The 23,050-nt window shown below is 44.3% G+C and overlaps 1 protein-coding gene across 3 annotated transcripts; it reads right to left on the reverse strand.

The window, feature by feature from the left end:
• Positions 1-292: 292 nt before the first annotated feature.
• nt5c3a (5'-nucleotidase, cytosolic IIIA) lies at positions 293-20,439 on the reverse strand. Of its 3 annotated transcripts, XM_063199599.1 has the most exons (10): positions 19,441-19,491; positions 19,172-19,263; positions 12,648-12,746; positions 8,058-8,127; positions 7,884-7,930; positions 7,625-7,710; positions 7,180-7,269; positions 5,923-6,085; positions 2,949-3,149; positions 293-2,086 (listed from the first exon to the last, which is right to left on the reverse strand). In XM_063199599.1, the coding sequence occupies exons 2-10, from the start codon at positions 19,199-19,201 to the stop codon at positions 1,985-1,987; spliced, it is 888 nt and encodes a 295-aa protein (XP_063055669.1). In that variant the 5' UTR covers positions 19,202-19,263; positions 19,441-19,491; the 3' UTR covers positions 293-1,984. The 3 variants fall into 3 exon arrangements, with proteins under 3 accessions (XP_063055669.1, XP_063055667.1, XP_063055668.1); XM_063199597.1 differs by lacking the exons at positions 19,172-19,263; positions 19,441-19,491 and adding an exon at positions 20,115-20,439; XM_063199598.1 differs by lacking the exons at positions 19,172-19,263; positions 19,441-19,491 and adding an exon at positions 14,914-15,346.
• Positions 20,440-23,050: the final 2,611 nt, after the last annotated feature.

The following is a 23,050-nucleotide window of genomic DNA, read 5'->3' on the forward strand; positions in this document are numbered from 1 at the left end:
CCTCAAGGATTTTGCTGCCATCTACAGGCCACTGAAGGTACTCCATTGTCCACGAATAACGGGGCAAGTCTGTAAAAACTGCCCCTCTAGTCAATGTGTGTCAGTGGTGTAGTCTACGTAGAACGCGGGTATACGGAGTATACCCACTTCTAAATTTCAGGGATTTCAGTATACCCACTTAAAATTGATTGATCCATTGTTTTGAATAGCACAAATATATACAGTATACCCACTTCAAAAAATGCTCAAATATACAGTATACCCACTTCAAAAAAGTAGACTACACCGCTGATGTGTGTGTCTTGTATTTTTTATTGACAGTTCAACCTCCTCACATGATATGAATTTTAGAAAGGCAACATGCAGATGGTAGCAGCATACACTACTATGCTTGATACAAAGAGGACTTTACAATGAGTGCAAATAAAAACAAAAGAAAAAGATACACAGTTCCACCTCAGAGGTGAACATTTTGGAGGTAGTGCGCCTTCGTAGTATCAGACACAAAACACAGGTAAAAAGCATGTGGTGAAAGAGAAAAGAAATCAAGGAAGTAATCCTTTTGAACATAATGTCCAACTCAGCATCTAACCTCCCACCCAGTCCTTGTGCTTGTGGCCTCGTAATGTGAGGAAAGAGGTCATTAGCAATGGAAGTTTTATTCAATGTCTCGCAAAAGCACTATTCAAAGATCAATTTTTCATTTGCAGTTGGGTTGTTGAATGGGGAAAAGTCCCCCAAAATTTGTTGTGACCAGGCTGACAGCAGGGTAACTTTATTATTTTCTCCACAGAGGCGTGCCGTAAACGTTAAACACAAGGCCACAAGCGAAAGGAGGCGGTGGGAGGTGAGATACTGAGTGGGACCCATAGACTCATGTAGATGAGCGACACACAGCCACCATATAGTATTGCCTCTAAGTCCTCAGTGTGCGGTTTTTCCTATTGCTTGGAGGAAACCCATGACATATACATTCTATGAAACTAGCATGGAGTGCACAGACAGACACCCCATGGGAGGTTCATTGTAACACACTCATGGGAACAGTCGATCGGTACGATGTAGGAAAGGTGCCTCCGATCGACCTCCTTAAATCCAGAACCTCACGTTTGTAATGTAAATCTAGAAACCTCTTTCTCTTATTACATAATAAGAATAATCCAATGATGCAACATAAGCATGCAGGGCCCGTCTGTAATATGACCATATTACCCAAACAACCCTTTTTTTCTTTTTAAAACAGTATGTACTTCTGCTTTACATACACTGGAACATTACTCATATAAAAATAAAATCAATGAAAATAGCACTAGCAATAATAATGTGCAAATTGAACAAAGTCGATTCACAGACATATGTTTGGTTTTTGTTTGGCTGTCTGTGTATAGCACTGTGGTGTGTCAACTGTGCCATTCCGTCCAGTTAGCTACTACCCACCAAACAGACATACAGCAAACAGAAGTTGATGGATGTTCAGTGATTCAAAAATAAAACAGACATAGACACACACGCACGCACGCGACGTACACGCACACACACACACACACACACACACACACACACACACACACACACACACACACACACGCACACAGAAAACAAGAACAGTTCATTGATGAGGAGCCAAGTTGTCTTTAAAAACAATGCGTGTGTGTGTGTGTGTGTGTGTGTGTGTGTGTGTGTGTGTGTGTGTGTGTGTGTGTGTGTGTGTGTGTGTGGGTGGTTGGGGGGGGGGTATGAACATGAGGTGGCCCAGAAGAAGTCTTGAAGAGATGTGTAAGTTGGCTGAAGTGGTGTGGTGTTGATGGGGTGGGTTTTGGGCTGGACTGGACTGAACTGCGGTAGACAAAATCCCCAAAGGTCTCAGGTAGCTGGTGTCCCAGTGGTCTGGAGAAGGGGACGTTCATGAATGAAGGGTTGGTGGTGGGGGGCATAGGATGTGGGTAGGCGAGCGGGCGGGGGGGTGACACCTTTGGCTGACCGTTCACAGGATCCTCTGGAGGATAGAATTGGGCACTTCCAGACTCTCGTCCTTCACCAGGACGATGTCGTAAGAGTCCATGAACTTCTCCAAACGCTCCTCCACCTGCGAGGAAAGCAAGAGGGTTACATGAGCAACATATACATGTGTGCGCACGCTCTCTCACACACACTTCTTTCTAATATGCAGACTCCAGTGCTCGACCTGTGCTTGTGGCCTCGTGTTTCGCTGACACCCCATCTCCGTGGAGAAGCTGACACCCCACCTCCGTGGAGAAAACGTTTCCCCCGCTGTCAACCTAGCCACAAAAACGTTTGGGGGACTATTCTTCATTTACAATCCCGATTGCAAATGAGAAAATGACATTAGAATTGTGCTTTTGGCGAGATATTGAAATACACTTCTGTCGTCAGTAAGACATCACGAGGCCACAAGCAGACAAGGGAGCAAGGGAGTTCGGATATTGGAAAGAACTCACATACTACACATGCACCACCTAGTGTCCTGAAATTGAGGGGAAAATATCCAACTTTCATCTTTGTTGCACCAGCGCAAGGGTTGAGTGTTTTTGGTCTCATTGTTCACTAAGGCGGTGGAAGAGCTACCCCATCATACAGTATCTGCACACAAGCAAATACAGAGCACCTCAGGCCCGGGTCAGAACCACGTTAACGGCAGGGACACATGCACGCGAATTTGGAATTTGGAAGTGAAGCGCACTCTGCCATTCAGTCCTTTAAGAGGAGCACAGTGGGGCAAAAGCAAGCAAACAGGGGCAAAGCCAGGCGAAAATATTCAGCCAAGTTTAATATTATGCAAATGAGGAGGAAATTGATTTGATTCGCCGCTGCAACCTGTTGACCGTTTAGATGTGAGAACGGAACACTGCATTTCGCCCGCCTTTGTTTCGCTCCTGTCGCCTCCATGTGTCCCACTCCCCGGTGTAAAAACCCTTGCACTAGATCACCTTGTCGTTGAGGAAGCCGATCTTCAGGATGTTCTCCACGTTGGGCACGCCGTCGGCCATGTTGAGGTCTCCCAGCGAGTCGCCCATCAGGATGATGTTGCAGTTGTCCTTCACCTGCCGGAAGTAGTCGGTGTTGCGCAGCGCCCCGTCGTGCTTGTTGTACACGTGGATCAGCTCGCCCTTGAAGCCCCGGATGATGCCCTGGTGTGAGGAGGAGGAGGAAAAAGACAACAAAAAAAAACCAGAAACGGATCAATCCATAACACATGAAAGCCGTTTTCTTAATTCCACGGTCATACAGTAAGAGTTGAGGTCAGATTGAGAAGAATCCACATAAAGGATGAAAGTGAAAGTCAGCCTGGTTGGTCATGGTGATTATACAGAATCCACAGAGTGTTACATTTCAGACCAAAAATTTGTTATTTTCAAATTGTATCAATGAGTCAAATGACATTTTAGGCATGTTGAGAAAACAAATAACTATAGCCAATTTTGTGAGGAAGTTCTGAAAATCCATTATAACTAGATATATCAACTATGTTACGTTTGTTCCCATGCTTTACAATATAGCAATGAGGTTGAATTGGGGTCAATGGTGTGTAATGTCACCTTATATAATGTAAACTTGTCTATATACACTCACTATATTAGGAACACTGGTACAACTGCTCATTGAGACAAATTTCGGATCAGCCAATCACATGGTGGCAACTCAATGCATTTGTGGATGTAGACATGGTCGAGATGATCTGATGCAGTTCAAAACGAGCATCATAATGGGGAAGAAAGGTTATTTAAATGACTTTGAACATGGCATGGCTGTCAAGCTAAAAGGGGTCGATTTGAGTACAGTACAGGCCAAAAGTGTGGACTCAACTCCTCATTAATGCATTCTCTTTATTTTCGTGGATTTTCATTGTGTATTTTCATGGAGGGCATCAAAACTGTGCATGAACACTTGTAGAATTATGTGCTTGCCAAAAATATCATTCTAGTTGTTGTCCAACAGCAATGCCAGCGGTCTATCCACCTGACATCAACACGGCACAACAGAGGGCCCCACCCATTTCAATAAGCTTATTTTTTGTCTATTTTCAAGTGAAAATGCCCAGTCAGTCATGTCAATCTTAATTGAACGTTAGAGTCCTCCAATAACTCACTAGAATTGTGGAACTAGAATTTTGAGACCTAAAACCTAGTTTTAAATACAAGCACAAGCATTTTACAGACATTTTCTTGATCTTACATTGAGTCACAGCCAGTTACATGGAGAGGTCAAACCTGTGTTGGAGGGAATCTGGCAGGGGTTTTCACCTTTAGTTTTACTTTTTTACTTCTGTTCCACCTAGATAACTGAGTGCGTATACATGCAGTACAGTCAGAGATACTGTTGCTAAGGGAATTCCTTTAGAAACAATCTCTGGTTCAGTATCCCGAATATGATCGGGATATTAAGTATCCTGAATTTGCGTTTGAGCATATAAACACGTCAGTATCCCGAATAAGCCCTTATTCGGGATACTGAGAAATCGGGATATGCTAGGTGGAGTATTCCGACAGAAGCCGGGATACTGCCGCATCCCGGATACAGGGGCTTCCCATAGAACGCTGTCGCTGGTATCCAGGCTACACGCATTTGAAGAGAATTCTACAATGGCCAAGAATGTTGACTGGGATATTACGTTCTGTGCTCAAATAAACACCTTATCCCGAATATGATCATAACTGGGATATGCCTCATATTCGGGATACTGAACTGCATGTATACGCACTCACTAGCTATGTTGGACCAAGTGACCCATTATCAGATCAAGAAAAGCTTGCTTGTATTGCTTGAATCAATTAAGATTGGCTTGACTGACTGGGTGTTTTTGCTTGAAAATAGACAGAAAAATAAGCTTGTTGAAACGTGTGGCACCATCAGTTTTTTTCTGTGTTGACGTCACTGTTTTTTATTAGTTATATATTTTCATTTTTTTGTTAAGCACATAATTATACATGTGTTCATGCACAGTTTTGATGCCATCCTTGAAAATGTACTATGTTCTGTAAATAGCCACAAAAATGAAGAGAATTAATTAAATGAGAAGGTGAGTCCACACTTTTGGCCTGTACTGTATTTCAGAAAAGACTGATCTGCTGGGATATTCACACACACAACCATCTCTAAGGTTTACAAAGAATGGTACGAAAAAGAAAAAAAGAAAGTGAGTAGCAATTCTGTGGGCAAAAATGCCTTGTTGATGGCAGAGGTCAGAGAAAAATGGCCAGACTGGTTTGAGCTAATACAAAGGCAACATTAAGTCAAATAATCACTCATTACAACCGAGGTATGCATAAGAGAATCCCTGATTACACAGCACATCAAATCTTGAGGCAAATGGGCTACAGCAGCAGAAAACCACATTTGGCACCACTCCTGTCAGCTAAGAACAGGAAAATGAGGCAACAATTTGGACAAGCTCACCATAAAAGACACTAGAAGATCAGAAAAATGTTGCCTGGTCTGATGAGTCTTGATATCTACTGCAACACTCAGGTGGAATGGTCAGAATTTGGCTTCAACAACACGAAAACATGGGTCAACCCTGCCTTACATCAACGTTTCAGGCTGGGGACATAATGGCATAAGGATATTTTCTTAGCACAAGTTGAGCCAATTAGTACCAATCTATCTTTGTCAGAATGCCACAGCCTACCTGAGTATTGTTGCAGGCAGTTCAGGCAGTTCTGAAGGCAGAAGGGGGTCCAACCCAGCACTAGAGAGGTGTTCCTTATTAAGTGGCCGGTGAGTGTAAGTCGTCACTGTCACCGTCAAAATGAATACAGCTTTCTATCCACTTAATTATCCACAGTAACATGGGTAGTGCCATTCCTACTTGGCTGACAGTTTCTAGTGCTAATTGGTTAGGGTAAGGGCAGAGTAAGTGGGTGCGTGATGACGTGGGCAAACGCTCTGTCCTTTATTACTTACATTCTCATCGAAGTCCATGAAGTTGGAGAGCACCTTGACGTTGTTGTGGTAGACGCCGGCCTGGCGGATGATCTCCTCCAGCACGTCACCCAGCCCGGCCGAGAAGATGAAGACGGGCACGTTGTGCTGCAGCAGACGGTCAAAGAACTGCTCGTAGCCCTCCCTGCATAGACGCAGTCACAGATCGAGAGACACAGAGGATGACTTGTGTGCACTCACACATCAACTTTACCATTGACGACAGGATAGGTAAATTCCAAGGACATGGTTAAGTGATAAACCTGGCTAAGTTAACCTACAGGAAGTGGTAAATCTGCTAATAGATACCCCATAGGTGCCATGTAGTAAAAAAAAGAGGACTTCAGGCTCCTCTTTTACATTATTTACCACTACTTTAAGGTTAACTTAACCTGTTTTACTACTGAGCCGGACTCTTGGAATAGTCTCAGGGTTGCTGAGATGAACTGTGGATTGGATACGGGCACGCCGTGCTGCAGCAGACGGCAAAGAACTGCTCGTAGCCCTCCCTGCATAGACACACACGTCACAGCAGGAGACACAGAGGATAACTGATGATAACTTGCTCAAACAACAACTCTACCATTGACAACATACCCCATACTGACATATTTGCGAGTTACATTTTGTGGATTTCTTTTTCGCAGCACATGAAATTGAAGCAATTTGTCAGCATTATTGATTGAGTGAGTACACAAACAGAACACCCTGCTTAGGACTTGTGCAAAGAGGGTGACAAGTTAAACTTCTGGAAATCCCAAAATATCCCCGTCCAAAATTAGCCTGGTCCTGGCCATCCCATAATACTACCATTTCATTTCGTATTTATGGTTTGGAGGTTGTTTGATCTGACGCGATTGCAGGAAGCAGGAAGGACAGTTTCGGGAAAATCAGGATTTAATTTATAAGTTGTTGAACAAACATGTCTGACGTCTATCTATGGCGATGTAGGACCGTTTAACAGACATGTCTGACAGAACATCCTACCGTAGGATAAATGTACAATGTAGGACCGTTTGTCAGAACACCGGCGCAAATCCTACTGGTCAACATGGCTCCACAGAAAACAGGTACCAGACGGAGTGCGGAGCCAAGTCTCTTGGCGGAAGTACGTAGGATGGTGCGCGAGGCTAGTCCAAAATGACCATCTCTACTATTGTGCAACACATTTCAAACAGCCCATACAGAATGTTTAATGGGTGTTTTCTGCAGATCCGGTGTGTGTGAGTGAGATCTTACCTCAGAGCCGCATCAGATTCTCTCACCACCTCTGGCAGCTTGTCTTTCTGAAGTCTCTGCTCCACCAGTAACGTGTGCGATTTGAAATACCTGACAGAGTAGCAACAGCCGTAGTTATTATTCAAACGTGCCTTCTTGCCAGAACATATACCTATATATTCAGGCACATGCTCAGGTGGCATGTGGCACAACATGCACTGTATATTTATGCGCACATGTAGACACTATGTTGGTCATATGCAATGGGGATATATGGACAAAAAGCAGAATATAAACAAGGCTTACACACAAGTTGTGTACAATACAAATCAAATAAGCATGCACCTGTGTGATTTCTTTCATGATAGTGATGTGCATATCTTTACACCGTTACCCAGCATGTGTGCATTCATAGGGTTAAATCTAAGCATCTGAAGAAATGTAACGTGTGTGTATGTGACCTCACCATTCGACCATGAATGGATACTTCTCCTCCATGGTGAGATGGGGGTCTATCTCAATGGGATAGTACGTCTCTTTGAGCTGAAGCAGCTAAGAACACGTGGAAACAGGAGGATTATGTGTAAGCAACCAAATCATCAGTGTTTGTTTTTCAAATCCTTTTTGTTTATAAAACTTTGGATAAAAACGACTTCCTTGAGGTCTTCACTATTCATCCAAATGATGGTAGTCTACTATCAATCGGATATTTAAAATAATATTACCTGTTTACGGCACTCATCTGTAACAAGTTTGCAGTTATCGATAATATCTGTGAAAAAAAGGAACCATTACAGTAAATGCCAGAAAAACACTCTTACCCAATGAATTATATGTGTACTTCAGCAGAGGAGTTTAAAAAACCCTGCCAAGTCAAACTCAAGACGAGGGTTACTTACTGTGACAAGATGGACAGCGTTTTCCATTGATTGCAAATTTACTTAATGTCATATCAAAATCTGTGATTATCTGAAGAAGAGAGAAAAGAAAAATAAGGAATTGCCATCAAGGAATTTTCAAGATAGTGCTTGAGTCCTAAAAAGCACCTGACCGCATCTCTACCTCCATATCTACAACCACAACTCTATACATAATACATTTACAGGTAAAAAGTAACTCGAAGTTTCCTTCAACACGTTGCCATCAACAGCTTTTACCTAACCAACAGGTAAACCAGTTTATTTATTAGTCAGTTCAAAGTTCCATGCACAGCTTCTAGGTCTAACTTGTACAAAATGCAGCAGCAAGGGTTCTTACAAAAACAAGGAAGTTCGACCACATTACTCCAATTTTAAGATCGCTGCATTGGCTCCCAGTAAGCTACAGAATTGATTTTAAGGCAATGCTTCTTGTGTTTAAATCATTAAATGGAATGGGACCCACATATCTACTGGATATGTTTCAGCTGTATGCACCAACCAGGTCACTAAGGTCAACGGAGAAGAATTTGCTGGTGATTCCAAAAGTTAAAACAAAGTGTGGAGAGGCATACTTTAGCTTCTATGCTTCAAAGCTTTGGAAACAGCTTCCAGATGACATAAAAAAGGCACCCACTATTGATAGCTTTAAATCTAGACTCAAGACAAAGCTGTTCTCAGATGCTTTCCCCTAGCTTAAATTATATATCATTCTTATTTTTTTTATTTTTATGTTTATTTTATTTTATTTTTACCTTATGTTTTATCTTAATGTTTTAAATGTTCTTTGACTCTAATTTATTTCCTTTTTTCTTACCTGCTTCCTTTCTTTTTGCATTTGTTAATTTTGTGAAGCACATTGAATTGCACCTGTGTATAAAATGCGCTATACAAATAAACTTGCCTTGCCTTGCCTTGCCTAGGTGCTGGTAAACGCAGGAGTGTATACTTCAAAAGAAAGAAGTTTACCGCACACTTTCTTGACTTTATGCTTGTTTATTCAGAGCGCTCTGAATAAGATTCGCTCTGAATAAACGAGCATAAAGTCAAGAAAGTGTGCGGTAAACTTCTTTCTTTTGCAGTTTATTTATTAATCAGAGTCAGGTCCGGTCACAACTACAGACAATACTTTCCTGTACAATAAACACAATATATAACCCGGCTCTAGTCAAATCTGTGTAGTTCCGCACAACTCTGTAAGAGATCTGTGCATAGATCCGTGTGAGCTGTGCTGGACTAGATTCGACGACTTGTCCGTCCTTGCCACCAATTAATTACTTCAAAAGCATTCTCTGTTCATCTTTGAAAAAAATCTATATGTGCAGTGTTTCCCATACATTGAGGAAACTATGGCGGCCCGCCATAGTTTAAATTTGGCCGCCATAGTTTACGAAAATGTTAAAAAAAAAAAAAAAAAAAAAACAATTTTTTTTTTGATATCCGTTTTTGTTAAAAACGATTTGAATTACGATTTTGAATTTCCTTCGCATTTTCCTCCTGGAGTAAATACATCCTATGGACTCTGTATTGGTTAGATAAGTAGTCCCACGGTAACACAGAATGAGGGGTAACATCGGGTGAGTAACAGAACATGTGCGCAACGATGCGTTATGACACGCCGATATGCGAGGATCTTCGTCCAAATCGCTAGTCGCATGCATCATCGCTAACTGCGTTTACATCGCGTGCCGCGTGTAGCCTAAAGGTCAGATTAGACTTCTGCAACTGCGCTCGTCAAAACTCGCGTGGGAGTGGCCACGAACCAACATTGTATTCATGCATCTGCGAGTTCTGCGAGGTCCGAGGTCTCGTCGCGAGCCACATTTGAAATTGCGCGATTAGACTACTTTCACTACATTGTAAGCACTGCGGTCATTATTAAGCAATGTTGCTTTCTATCCCGGTTAGCTAGGTATTTTCACACAAATTGCAAAGGCAATGCACTGGTATTAATCATTATTTGACATACCCAGTCTGTTTTCACGAGCAGAAAATGCAAGCATGTGAAGACAGTTGATTCTGCCGATGTGTGTTTACATTCGGTGGAGGAACGGTAGTAAAACCGCAGGCATTGTGCCACGAGTGTTCAACTGATGCATTGGTTGTTACTTAGCTTGTAGCTTCGTGTATTTACACACATTTACACACAAGGCATTAATAAAGTTTTTAACAGAATACAGCTCTGCTCTCGCAAACTACTGGCATTGCGCTGCCACAAGAACAGAACAAGGAAGTAGCGAGACGACCAATCATAGTGCCTTTTTGTCTGCGTACTCCGCGTCCGTCCGACGGATAGTTAGAATTTTTTGGAGGCGCTCGACGACGGGCGCAGAGCCTCTGAGAGAGGGGCGTGGACTCGCATAGACAGAAAACGGACGGACGCAGATTCTATGCGTCCGAAGCATAAATCTAGCTTAAGGGAAATGTTAGTTGTTGACATGTATGGAATTCACTTCAATTTGTGCTGTTTCTTGCTTCAGTTGTGGACAAAACGATTGGCCAAACTCACAATAGAAAGCCTTTGCTGTGCTACTGTCCCAGAGAGCTGAAAAAAAAAAACCTTCATAGAAGAAGTCACACTTAACAGGGGTGTTAACCAATCCAATGAGTTCTCTCATTGCGCTCTCCCTCTCTCATAGTAGCCTACTATTTACCCATAACAAATGGTGAATTTCTGAGCCCTTTTTAATTTGTAGCCTATACCACACATATTTTAGAAATAGGGCCTATGTGCCTTTTATATAGGCCTACCAAATGTTTATCATTTTGAAATTGTTTCAGTTGCTTATGACTTGTGTATGACTGAAATTATCTCTGCATACTATCAGTGCTGCATTGCTTTGTAAAGATAGGCTATTCAACACACTTTAAAAACACACTGAAAAGATATGGCCATAGTAGCCTACTGAAAACATTTTGTTCATAATAATGGTGATTAATAAATGGTGGTCTTAAATTTTCATACTGACATCCTTGAATTTGACTTGGTAGATCACGGCAGACCATCAACTTCAAAAGTAGATCTTGGTTAAAAAAGGTTGGGCACCCCTGCTATAGAGAGAACCACAAGTGCTTGAAAGACAGGGATCAAAAGCCTAGTCAAGTTGTTGTAGTTTACTTGGGTTTGGGAGCAATATAAAAAACCTTCAGAGAAGGGACAGTTGGGATGAGTTTACTAACACTCCCTAGGCTTTGTTTTACAGTTGTAATGAGTTTGGTGACAGACCTTCATTGACACAGCAGAGGAGACATCGGGCTGCATATAGAAATTAATGTGTAATGAATGTGAATATAGACATAAATGTGTAATATGTTGTTCAGCCCTTTTAATGGGAGGAATTTGGAAAAAAATGGCCCTGTGACCAGCACCCCTCATGTAGAATGTGTACGCCTACAGATATGTGTGGGGGAAAAGGCATAGCCTACCCTCTAAGACCCTTTTTGTCTATGCGTTAACAATTTCACAGTGCTCTTAAATTCTTATCTCTGCTCCTATTTTGTTTTATTATTGTTTCCCAGACCCCTGCATGAGGGACGAATGAAACTGTGTTGTAAACAGAAATTATTCACTGTACTGCATTTTTTGACAATGACAATGTACTACTATTATACAAGTCATGGGTAAAATCTTATGTAGCCTTATTTCTCAAAATATAAATGGCTGAAATATAGGCCCAGGCCTACAGTTTCTCCATGCGCCAATGTCATACTGTAGTCATTGTTTTGCCGTTTTGCATTTACGCTGCAAGAATACACCCCCCACCCCTCCCCCCACCCCAAAAAAAAGGCCTGTGTGAGAAGACACCCCCCCCCCCACGGACAAAATAAACCCCGGCTGCCCCCATAGTTTCCAAAATTTCTGTGGGAAACACTGATGTGGTATAGTCTACAATACAGTTGACACCTGACTCCTCAAGTCACCACTGCTATCTAAAACAACAGTCGCTTTTTGACTACATCACATCTCTAAAAAGGCTGTCAGGATGAAAAACTTCTCAAATAACGCAATTCACTAGGCGTGCATTTCTCGAGTTACAGTTGCAAACTACGTTAGCTACTTTGTTGTTTGCAAGGCAATTTCCCATTGGCAACTACCCAAGTTGGCTGGCTACTAGCAACTATGCTTTCGAGAAACACAACGTCTGTGTGTGTGTGGAGCTCATGGAGCCACGCCTGGCCTAGTTGTGCTGAAGGAACTACACACATCCAGCAAGAGCCAGACTACAAAATGGGTATTCCAATAGGACTTGTGTCCTCCACTTGTACTTGTGGCCTCGTACCAGGAAGTAATACGTCATGATGACATCACTGACAACAGCATTGTATTTTAATATATCGCAAAGGCTCAATTGTAAAGCATTTTTTTCGTTTGCAAACTGGATGGTGAATGAAGAATAGTCCCCCAGAAATTGTTGTAGCTAGGCTGGTAACTTAATTGTTTTCTCCACGGAAGCGGGGTATCAGCATAACGCGAGGCCACAAGCACAAGTGGAGGAAGGGAGTACTCATATTGGAATGCACTCATAATCTGCACGTACGCTTCCCACTTCCCACCCAGCTGTCCGTCCGTACCTGCAGTTTGGGGGCTCCGCCCTTAATGAGGTCACAGATGACCTGCTCCACCCGTTCCGGGTCCTTGATGTGCACCGTGCTCTTCTCAAACTCCGGCATCTGGGACACGGAAGAGAGGAGACAGCAGACAGCTCAGTCAGTACAGTGTTCGTGCTGTTGTGAAATCCCAAGAGTTATGAGGTTCCTTATTTGATTGGTCCCATTGAATGTAAAACTGTTTTCAGATGGCAAAAGCCCAATATTGAAGAAATGCTACCAGTCTGATGCATTTGGTTTACGTGTTTTATAACTTTATGCCTAACTGTGTGATTTCCTCGGTTAATGCAGAGCAAAAGGACAAGGAGTGACAGAAGGACTTGGGGAACTGGCAGTCAAAACACAGGCTGTATGACCTAGACAGCTTGCCAGCTGAGTCTCTTACACACACACACACACACACACACACACACACACACACACACACACACACACACACACACACACACACACACACACACACACACACACACACACACACACACACAGTTATTTCTGAGGCTGATGGAGAGCAACAGCTGTGAAGATGTCAAGCTGTCTACTTACATAACGTGGACCCAAACAAGTCCCCACCCCACCCCGCGCCCCACACACACCCTCTGTCCCCTCCTTACCCTAGCCTACCCAACCCCACCATAACCCCAGCAGCAAAAGGCCATGATGAGGGGGCTACAAGTGGCAAAGTGGCAATGGCAGTGTCACTGTCAAAAGCTGCTCTTCACCCTTGAAGACGGGAGCATGTCTCTTCAGCGCTGCCGCAAACAGCAGCAGCAGCAGCAGTAGCAGCAGCAGTTTGACTGCAGCTCAGCACAGGTAGTAGTTCTCTGTTCCTGTTCTCAATCTAAAATTCAGCAATGTGACGCAAAAGTGACAATTCTGTCTGGGCAAACATAATACAGTATGCCTGTAGGACTGTAATCTGGCTTTAACTAGAAGGTCACTCTGAACTTTGTTTCTAAAGCACGAGCAACACATGTAAAGCATACTAAATGCAAATGTGAGCTAGTAAAATGTAGTAGTCTTCGATGGTTCATTTACATATTGATTTGAATTTTGTTGAACATTAACTGAGTAGGTGACAGCGTTTGATCTTCGATACATGATAACACAGCTACTCATTTGAACTGGTTGCTTTTACAAAAAAGTATTTTAAAAGTAAATGATTGAAACTGAAAATGAAACTGGCTTTTTTTTTTATTTTGTCATCATGTCAGCTCAAACAGGCAAGACTGATGAGAGTGACCACCGCAGATAAGAAGAGGGGACATCCCTGTTCTGGGAGTCCAGAGACTTCGACACTCACTCACTCAAAAAACTGCCATAACCACAACCCTCCCCCAATCCAGACACAGCACTGTGTAAGCAGATCAGGGGGTATTTTTAAGGTTGCTAATGGCAGCACAACCGTCACAGTGAATTTGTGTGTGTGTGTGTGTGTGTGTGTGTGTGTGTGTGTGTGTGTGTGTGTGTGTGTGTGTGTGTGTGTGTGTGTGTGTGTGTGTGTGTGTGTGTGTGTGTGTGTGTGGCCTGGGCATATGATAAACACAACATTCTCCGATGGTTGGCAAACCAAAGTCAACAGCTGTGAAGAGTTTATATTCCGCCCAGTGAAAACCTGAGGGCTGACTGGCGGAAACTTACTGCCAAAACATACAGATACACTACTACTCATGCGCACAAACACACAGTAACACACACAGTAACACACACACACACACACACACACACACAGAGTAACACACACACACACACACACACACACACACACACACACACAGAGTAACACACACACACACACCCCATAAAACAGTCGATAAGATCCAAGAATTAGGTCAGGTCAACTCCTGAGGAGGGTGGAATGAGACAAAGAGCTGCAGGGGGTACCCCGCCAGTTGACCCACTTTCCCCTAAACATCTGTAAGTGCCCCTCTCTACCTATATGCTGCACAGTAAGTTGTTGATCCGGTTTTGAAACAAACACGCACGCACGCACACAACACACACACACACTTTTAACCACCTTTGCAAACACTGTGCACTAAACACTAAAAGTAGACAAAAACCATCATAAATGTTGACCGTAAGTCATGTAATAACAACATCATGCTGCATAACACATGAAATTCATCACATTCCACTGTGTTACATCAAACATCCCATTATGCCACTCAAATCGATCTTTCCCAAAACTTTTTTTTTGTTATAGCACACAGAGATATCACTGTCTTACCGCTGCTCCAAAGTGTTCAGGATCGTTGCGCATAAAAAAAAACAAGAGAGAAGAAAAATCTCTCTGTCATGCTCGGGCTTATATAGAGCCCCGGCTCGTGGGGGCGTCGCCGAAAATAGATAAAGCTGCCTTCTGCCCCCACCCCTTCTAAGAGGTCTTGGACTAACACAAGCATACACACATAGAATGTACACACACACACACACACACACACACACACACACACACACACACACACACGCACACATTTTCTCAATTTCCGTCAGTGGCCTATTTCTTGAGTACTCTCAATTTTTTGGACTGTTTCTCTAAATTCCACAGACACACTGTCGGACCTCTCTTGTCTGATCTCTTGGGAACCCTGGCTGTAAAGCACACAGACACGCCTATACGCACACTGCTGCTGCTGTGCATGCATTTATGGGCAATAAATCTTGGATTGTGTGTGTGTGTGTGTGTGTGTGTGTGTGTGTGTGTGTTTCTTGCTCTCTCTCTCTCTCTCTCTCTCTCTCTCTCTCTCTCTCGCTCTCTCTCGTTTTCTCCCTCTCTTGCTTTTTTTCTCTCACTCACACACTCGCACACACATTTGTCTTCTTAGCAGAATGAGGTTGGTGGAGGAAAGGTGACTGGTACAATCCAATCCGGAGCCGGTGGAGATAAAATACAACCCAGTCCACACATCCAAGCCTTCACCTTTAACCTCTGCACAAGCCACTGTACCTCCCCTGGGCCTGCAGCTATTGACGTAGCACTGACTCACTCACACACGCGCGCACACACACACACACACACACACACACACACACACACACACACACACACACACACACACACACACACACACACACACACACACACACAAATGCTGACTACACAGATAGCACACTCACCCCCCTTCCACACACACACACACACACACAGCATAGACATGGGGTAGAGACATGACTATGGCATGCAAGAGGCCAATGACAGAGATCAGAGGTCAACATGTGGTGTGTGTGTGTGTGTGTGTGTGTGTGTGTGTGTGTGTGTGTGTGTGTGTGTGTGTGTGTGTGTGTTGGGGTCAGCGCAGCAGCACTATGTAGTCTGTACTAAACTTGAATTCACACGGGCACAAATAGACCATTTGCCTACAGAAGTGTTTTCAACTGTAGGCTTCTTTGCCTCTATGGCCAACATTAGTTAAGAGCTCCTGTAATGCCAGAGTAATGCTGGAATCATGCAGGTCAGATTAAATATGTTCTGCATTCCATTTAGCATTTTCATGCTGTTTTTGCAAAAGTTGTAATAATAACGTACTGTTGCCATAAGCTTAATGCTGGACAGCAGCTGCTGTTGGCTTGTGTTGAGATGTAGTAGTAGTAACATAATTGTAAAGAAGTGACGTGCCATTAACAGCCACAACATTGCTGAGAGGTTCAAAACACCACAGATTCCTTGCTAATGAGGTGTTGTTGCATGTTGCGCTTTTGGGCACCAACCTCTGGCTGTGTGCAGGGCTGGTGACAACTTTTGGCCAGGCCTGGGACAATCTCATCTGAAATGCCCCCACCCCCACCCCTCAATGCTATAAGGACCTAATTCACCCACATTTGAGCTTACATTGCCCACAGGGACCCCGGTTCGAGTCCGGCCGGGGTCATTTCCCGGCCCTGCCCCATCTCTCTCTCCCAATCATTTCCTGTCTACTCTCACGCTGTCCTGTAATAATAAAAAAGTCAAAAAAGCCCCCAAAAATATTTCCTGCCTGGCCCTGTAACCCCTTTGCTTTGTCAGCCCTAATGGCTTCCCTGTGCTCAGTGGTGTACAAAGCGAAACATCCATGGCTCTTATGGCTGCGTCAGGATCATGGGCTAACAGACAAACCGACAGACACACAGACGGCAAAGAAGCGTGTGAGGGAGGCAGGCTGGGACTTGGACTTGGCGTTCAAAAATGTACCTAAAATGCAGTAAGTGATCACAACAGGTTTGGGGGTAGGTCGACTTCGCTCCTGGGATGTTAAATATAGTGTATGGCACAGTATCTAGGGTAGTAGATATCCTCCTAAATTCTCAAACATGCAGGAAAGATTTCTCAGACATAATGTCCAACCTATACACTGCATGCCTAAACCCATTTAAGCCTGATGTTGACCTAGTCACCTGGACCAGCATGGACGCTACAGGCTACAGGCTACAGGCTACAGGCTACACGCTGCTTAGGCATTCAACAGGCGTTTTTTGCAGGTGCGTTAGGCTTAAATGGGTTAAGGCAGATCTAATGTTTTTTTTTTAAGACTAACATATTGATTAGCATTCACTCCTCTGTCCATCAATCAGGTGTAAATATCGTAGTGAGATGCCAAAGTTCTGGCTGCTGATGTGGTCAGTAGTTAGTAAAAGATGCCTGTGAGCGTGATTGTAAAGACCCACTCTCATTGTTTACACGAGACAAGAATATCTTCCCTGAATGTCCTGGCTGATGAAATGACCTGATTTGTGTGTGTGTGTGTGTGTGTGTGTGTGTGTGTGTGTGTGTGTGTGTGTGTGTGTGTGTGTGTGTGTGTGTGTGTGTGTGTGTGTGTGTGTGTGTCCTACTCATTATTACAATTTGAAAGTCTGTTAACAAATAACCTCAGGAATACAAGCACAGACAACAGCTAACACAGTGTCTGTGTGTTACAGTCAGCCTGAAAGCTGAAAAAAAATCCAGCTGCAAAGACTGTCAGCACTTGAGTAACACCAAACATAGCCTGTTGGCTAATCCTCTTTCAGCTCTTACACCAGGTCTCTGCTTTCCTGCAAATCCAGCAGTGACAATGGACCAGTCACCCAACACAACCTATGTTGCATTCATAAATTCATTCTGATCACGTTTGAGAAAAAAAGAGAAATTATTATTATTATTTTTAAATAAAAAAACCCACACACACAGCATTCCACTCTTGATAAAGAAACGAGAGCTCAAAAGTTATGAACGGCTCTAAAAAAAAAAATCTGAGCTCTGAATGTTGTGTACTCGGAGCATTCGGATTGGCAGTGTACATTAAATTTGCTGTTTGCACACTACACTTGTACTCATAAATACACGAAAAAAGGGACTGAGGCCTGAGTGTATGTACAGTAGGAACAATAAAAGCAGTGGGCATCTGAAGTCACATGATTTCTTTCAACAGACTTGACTTCAACTTCCTCTTTAATCCGGAGGTGTTGCTGGGGAGAGGGCATTGAGCTGCCACCCTCGGTGCGAGTGCAGGATATAAATGTCAGCACCGTCACACTTCCAACAAGTTGAAGCGGGTGCTCAACTCCTGACATGAACCTCAGCAACGGATTACTTTGTTGCCATCAGTGCATGACATGAGATGTCTTCGTGCTTTAATCCCACACCCCCCAATTGTTATAACATTACTGTCCACAAAATGTTAATGTCTTAATCTGTTACTTATGACCCTCTGTACCGTCATAGCAGTGTTGCTATGATGTAGTCATGATTTACAGCAGGGACTTTGTAGGCCCGTCAACGGCCCATCTGCATTAAGAGGATAGAAAACAAAGACATGGCCCCTACTAAAGATTTGTTGTCACCAGAATGGCAGCGACCAAGCCATAGTGTATGACTGAGTGGATGACCAAGTTTTTTCCTTTCTCTTGAACTGCACTATGTCATGCACCTTTCTGCACTACCTCACTTGAACAATAAGACAATACAACATGCTGCTTACAATTCTGCTACTCCAATCTTACCACTTTTGTATATAACTATTAATATTATTATTATTTACTGTTACTATTGCTACTGTCAGTATTATTATTGTCTTATTATTGTAATGTCCTCCATCCTAGAGTGACAATAGAAAGTGACAAAAATTTGGTGTCAAGTTGGGCACCTTACTGTAACTGTGAAGTGCTGGGGGAAACCCTGCCTATTGCTCAGGAGGACTAGGCAATCGATTTCTATTCTATGCCAAACCAAAGGACCATAGCAGACATTTTTTTTGCTAAATATACAATCCATTTGTGATCTGCCAACACAAACACTGATCCGGTATCCAGAGCAGGTAAAGGTCTGATGTGTCCAGTGTGAAAGTGAATCATGATACACCACAGAAGAGTACACAGATATTACAATCTCTCTTCTTCTAACCTATGAGCCTACAGCCCCAGCGAACATCATGCACAAAGGCTTTCCATAAATCCACAAACTCATGTTCAAAAAGTTTGTGTTATTTGTATTCATTTGAATTTGAACTTGAACTCTACACAATGCAGATTACCTTTTGGACCAAAGCTATGGTATGAGGCATTTTGGATACAGGTCCTTCTGAGTTAGACGAGCTTCAATCACAGAGCCGTATGTGCCTGCCACCTAGCGGTTGAGGTGTAGAGGTGGTCAACTTCAGGCATGAATGAATTCCAAAATGTAGTTCAAATTTGTGCAAAAAAAATTGAAACATTGACATTTTATACTCTGGACCTATGTACAATAATGCTAAGCCTGGTCTATACTACATATCTTCAATGGATGTATGTATCCTTTCTGTACCTTTGGGAACTGTCACACTGCAAATAAGTCAACAGAACTAACTGTAGCCATTTCCTCCTGGCTTGCACTGAGACTATTCAACAATATGACCATCATAATCTGACATGACGTCAAATGACGTAAGCGTAAAGGGGGATCCTGCCAGAGCTGTCACATCATTTTCGCTTTTTGACAGCAGTACAGGACAGAAGAAGCACTTGACAGGAGAAGCACTTGAGAAAATGTCTCTGCAAGGACACATCTTAGCCAAAAATTGAGTTTATTTTGGCTAGTCAGCTGCCATCGGTCCATACAGACTGGGTAGAGATTAAACAAACTTTTAAAGTCATGTTGGTTTCGAATGACATTCATTTACATGTCAGTATAAACAGCGATTTGGGCGACGAGTCGGGTAAGGTCGAAACTGAGTTCCTTCAAGCGGTCGCATACCTTGCATAACTGGGTTGGATGCAGTTGGTGTGCTAGGCTAGCTCGTGTTACCATAATGTAAAGCTGTCGGTCTCCCATCAGACAAGGCAAAGAACAAACATTCTGGTCTAGGGTCGCAATTCTGCGGTCACTTCAGGGAAGTGGTCAACACACGAATGCTCTTGATAGCATGACCTCTAAATGCTGCTATTTTTACGAAGGCTCGCAGCTGCGCACTAGCAATGTCAGAAAACGGGTGAACCCACCATTTCGATTATCTTCGTTTTCTTCCCAGCTCTGTTCTTCCTGGTGAAAATATATTGCGCCAAAACAACGCCTCCAAACAGGGTACACATGCTGGCGGTCGCCACGGCCCCAACTTTGACCATAGCGTTTTTATCCATACTGTTACTTGTTTCAAAAACCCAACGACAACCGGCTTCTCTCATGTCAACATGGTCCCTCCCATCTCTGGCTTCTTCCTACTCCAGTCCTCAGGGGCGAAATGAACATTACGCGCGCACACGTTCCCCTCTGGCGGTAACTACCATTAGTGGGAGGATTTGCTTTGAAATTGTCCACAACATAACGCATATCCCTCCCCACAATAACCATTTTCCACCAAGGGCGCACATCACGTTGTATTATAACCACGAAAAACGTGCTCATTCTATTTCACCCGGGATGGGCTTTTTGAAAATGGTATGAGCCATGCTGATGGCTGTCATGGAAACATACACAAACAGAAAAGAAGCTACCGACATCGCTTTCAGGCCGACTGAGAACCGTGCTGGAGCCCGTTTCCGCACCTAATCGCGAACCAGCCGTCGGTTCACGCCACAGATATTTGCGTTCGCGAAACGGAAAGTTGGTTCGCAATGCGCACCGCAAAATACTAGTGTTGCCTTCACCAGCTCGGGACCTCTCGAGACAGCTGACGACACTGCTCACATGACAATCGAGTTCTGGAGTTTGGCCATGAACGCACTGATCCAGGAACAATCGGGATTCATGCGTGTTTTGTTTTGGTTCTCTTTTCTTTTTTTTCACCTCACCTTTAGCGCATTCAGGCCGACTGAGAACCGTGCTGGAGCCCGTTCCTGCACTTAATCGCGAACCGGCCGTCGTGTTCACACCACAGATATTTGCGTTCGCGAACCGGAAAATTGGTTCGCAATGCGAACCGCAAAATACTAGGTTTTTCTCTGCGAACCGTGACGACAGCGTGGTCGTCAGCAGGTTCATCCGGGTGACACAGTCACGTGCGGAAAACGTTCAGAGCCCGGTATGAACACTGGCGGTTCGCAAACAAACACTTTGAGCGCGTTCAGGCCGAGAACCGTGCTGGAGCCCGTTCCCGCACCTAATTGCGAACCGGCCGTCGTGTTCAAGCCACAGATATTTGCGTTCGCGAACCGGAAAGTTGGTTCGCAACGCGAACCGCAAAATACTAGGTTTTTCTCTGCGAACCGTGACAGCAGCATGGCCGTCACCAGGTTCATCCGGGTAACACAGTCACGTGCGGAAAAAGTTCAGAGCACGGTAAGAACACGGGCGGTTCGCAGACAAGCACTTTAGTGCTGAACGTAACTGGTGCGAGAACTGACACCGGCTCCGTTCTGGTCGGCCTGAAAGCCGTATTAAGTGCCGAACGTACCTGGTGCGAGCACCGACACCGTTCTGGTCGGCCTGAAAGCCATACTTGAGCACGTTCAGGCCGACTGAGAACAGTGTTGCCAGATTGGGCGGTTACCCGCCAAATTGGGCTACTGGGGATGGCCGTCTACGGGTGAAAATGGGAAAAAATGGCCATTTGGCGTTTTTCTGCCGCTTTATGCCCATAGAATTTTTTGTCATTTGTTGAACTTGGGTGGAATTTAGCGCATTTTGGTGGTTTTTGAGAACGTTTTGAGCGGGATTTGGCAACACTGACTGAGAACCCCGTTCCCGCACCTAATCGCGAACCGGTCGTCGTGTTCACGCCACAGATATTTGCGTTCGCGAACTGGAAAGTTGGTTCGCAATGCGAACCGCAAAATACTAGGTTTTTCTCTGCGAACCGTGACGACAGCGTGGCCGTCAGCAGGTTCATCCGGGTACCATAGTCACGTGCGGGAAAAGTTCAGAGCCCGGTATGAACACGGGCGGTTCGCAGACTAGCACTTTAGTGCTGAACGTAACTGGTGCGGGCACCAACACCGGCTCCGTTCTGGTCGACCTGAAAGGCTTTCAGGCCGACCAGAACGGAGCCGGTGTGAGACCAACTTCCCTACAGTGAGTCGCGCAGTTAACGGAGTGAAGCCCCCCCCATCACGCAGGTACTCTGGGGCCCCTCCCCAAAATTGTGACTCGACGCAGTGAGTAAGTGCATTTGAGTAGTCGTCAACGCACCACGAAGCTGTGACAACAACACCTCTCTGCTAAACGACCTGAACAGTTTCTTTGCCCGTTTTGAAGCACAAAATGACACTCATCCACAGAAAACTCCCCCTCCCCCCCATGATCAACCCCTGTACCTGTCCTCTGCCAGTGTGAAGACGACACTGGCCACCATCAACCCACGCAAAGCAGCTGGCCCAGACAACATACCTGGCCGAGTGTTGAAGGATTGTGCAGAAGAGCTGAAGGATGTCTTCACAGACATCTTTTACATCTCTCTGGAGCAAGCAGTCATCCCATCACTTTTCAAAGCTGCTACCATCATACCCGTGCCGAAGAAATCATCACCATCATGCTTCAATGACTACCATCCTGTAGCACTGACGCCCATAATCATGAAGTGCTTCGAACGGCTAGTCCTGTCACACATCAAAGCCACCCTACCCCCCACCCTGGACCCCTACCAGTTCGCATACCGAGCCAAGCGATCCACGGAGGATGCAATTTGCTCTGCCCTCCATCCAGCCCTCACCCACTTGGACAATAAAGACTCATATGTGAGAATGCTGTTCATTGACTTCAGTTCAGCATTCAATACCATAATACCACAACAACTCATCAGAAAACTGGACAAACTAGGTTTCAGCACCTCCCTCTGCAACTGGCTGCTGGACTTCCTGATGCAGAGACCACAAGCAGTACGGGTAGGGAATAACACCTCAAGCACCCTGACCCTGAGCACGGGGGCTCCGCAAGGTTGTGTTCTCAGCCCCCTGCTGTTCACGCTGCTGACACATGACTGCACAACGACCCACAGCACTAA

The sequence above is a fragment of the Engraulis encrasicolus genome, chromosome 5 (genome assembly GCF_034702125.1).
Source record: "Engraulis encrasicolus isolate BLACKSEA-1 chromosome 5, IST_EnEncr_1.0, whole genome shotgun sequence".
Lineage (NCBI taxonomy): Eukaryota > Metazoa > Chordata > Actinopteri > Clupeiformes > Engraulidae > Engraulis > Engraulis encrasicolus.

Bases quoted from the DNA above. Each gene is read 5' to 3' on its own strand.
- nt5c3a (XM_063199597.1), bottom strand. From the start codon at position 20,297: ATGAGAGAAGCCGGTTGTCGTTGGGTTTTTGAAACAAGTAACAGTATG. The intron at 8,128-12,647 runs GTACGGACGGAC...TCTCTTCTTCAG, and splicing joins GCGGAGCCCCCAAACTGCAG to ATAATCACAGATTTTGATAT. The intron at 3,150-5,922 runs GTAAGTAATAAA...TCCTCACACCAG, and splicing joins TCATGGACTTCGATGAGAAT to GGCATCATCCGGGGCTTCAA.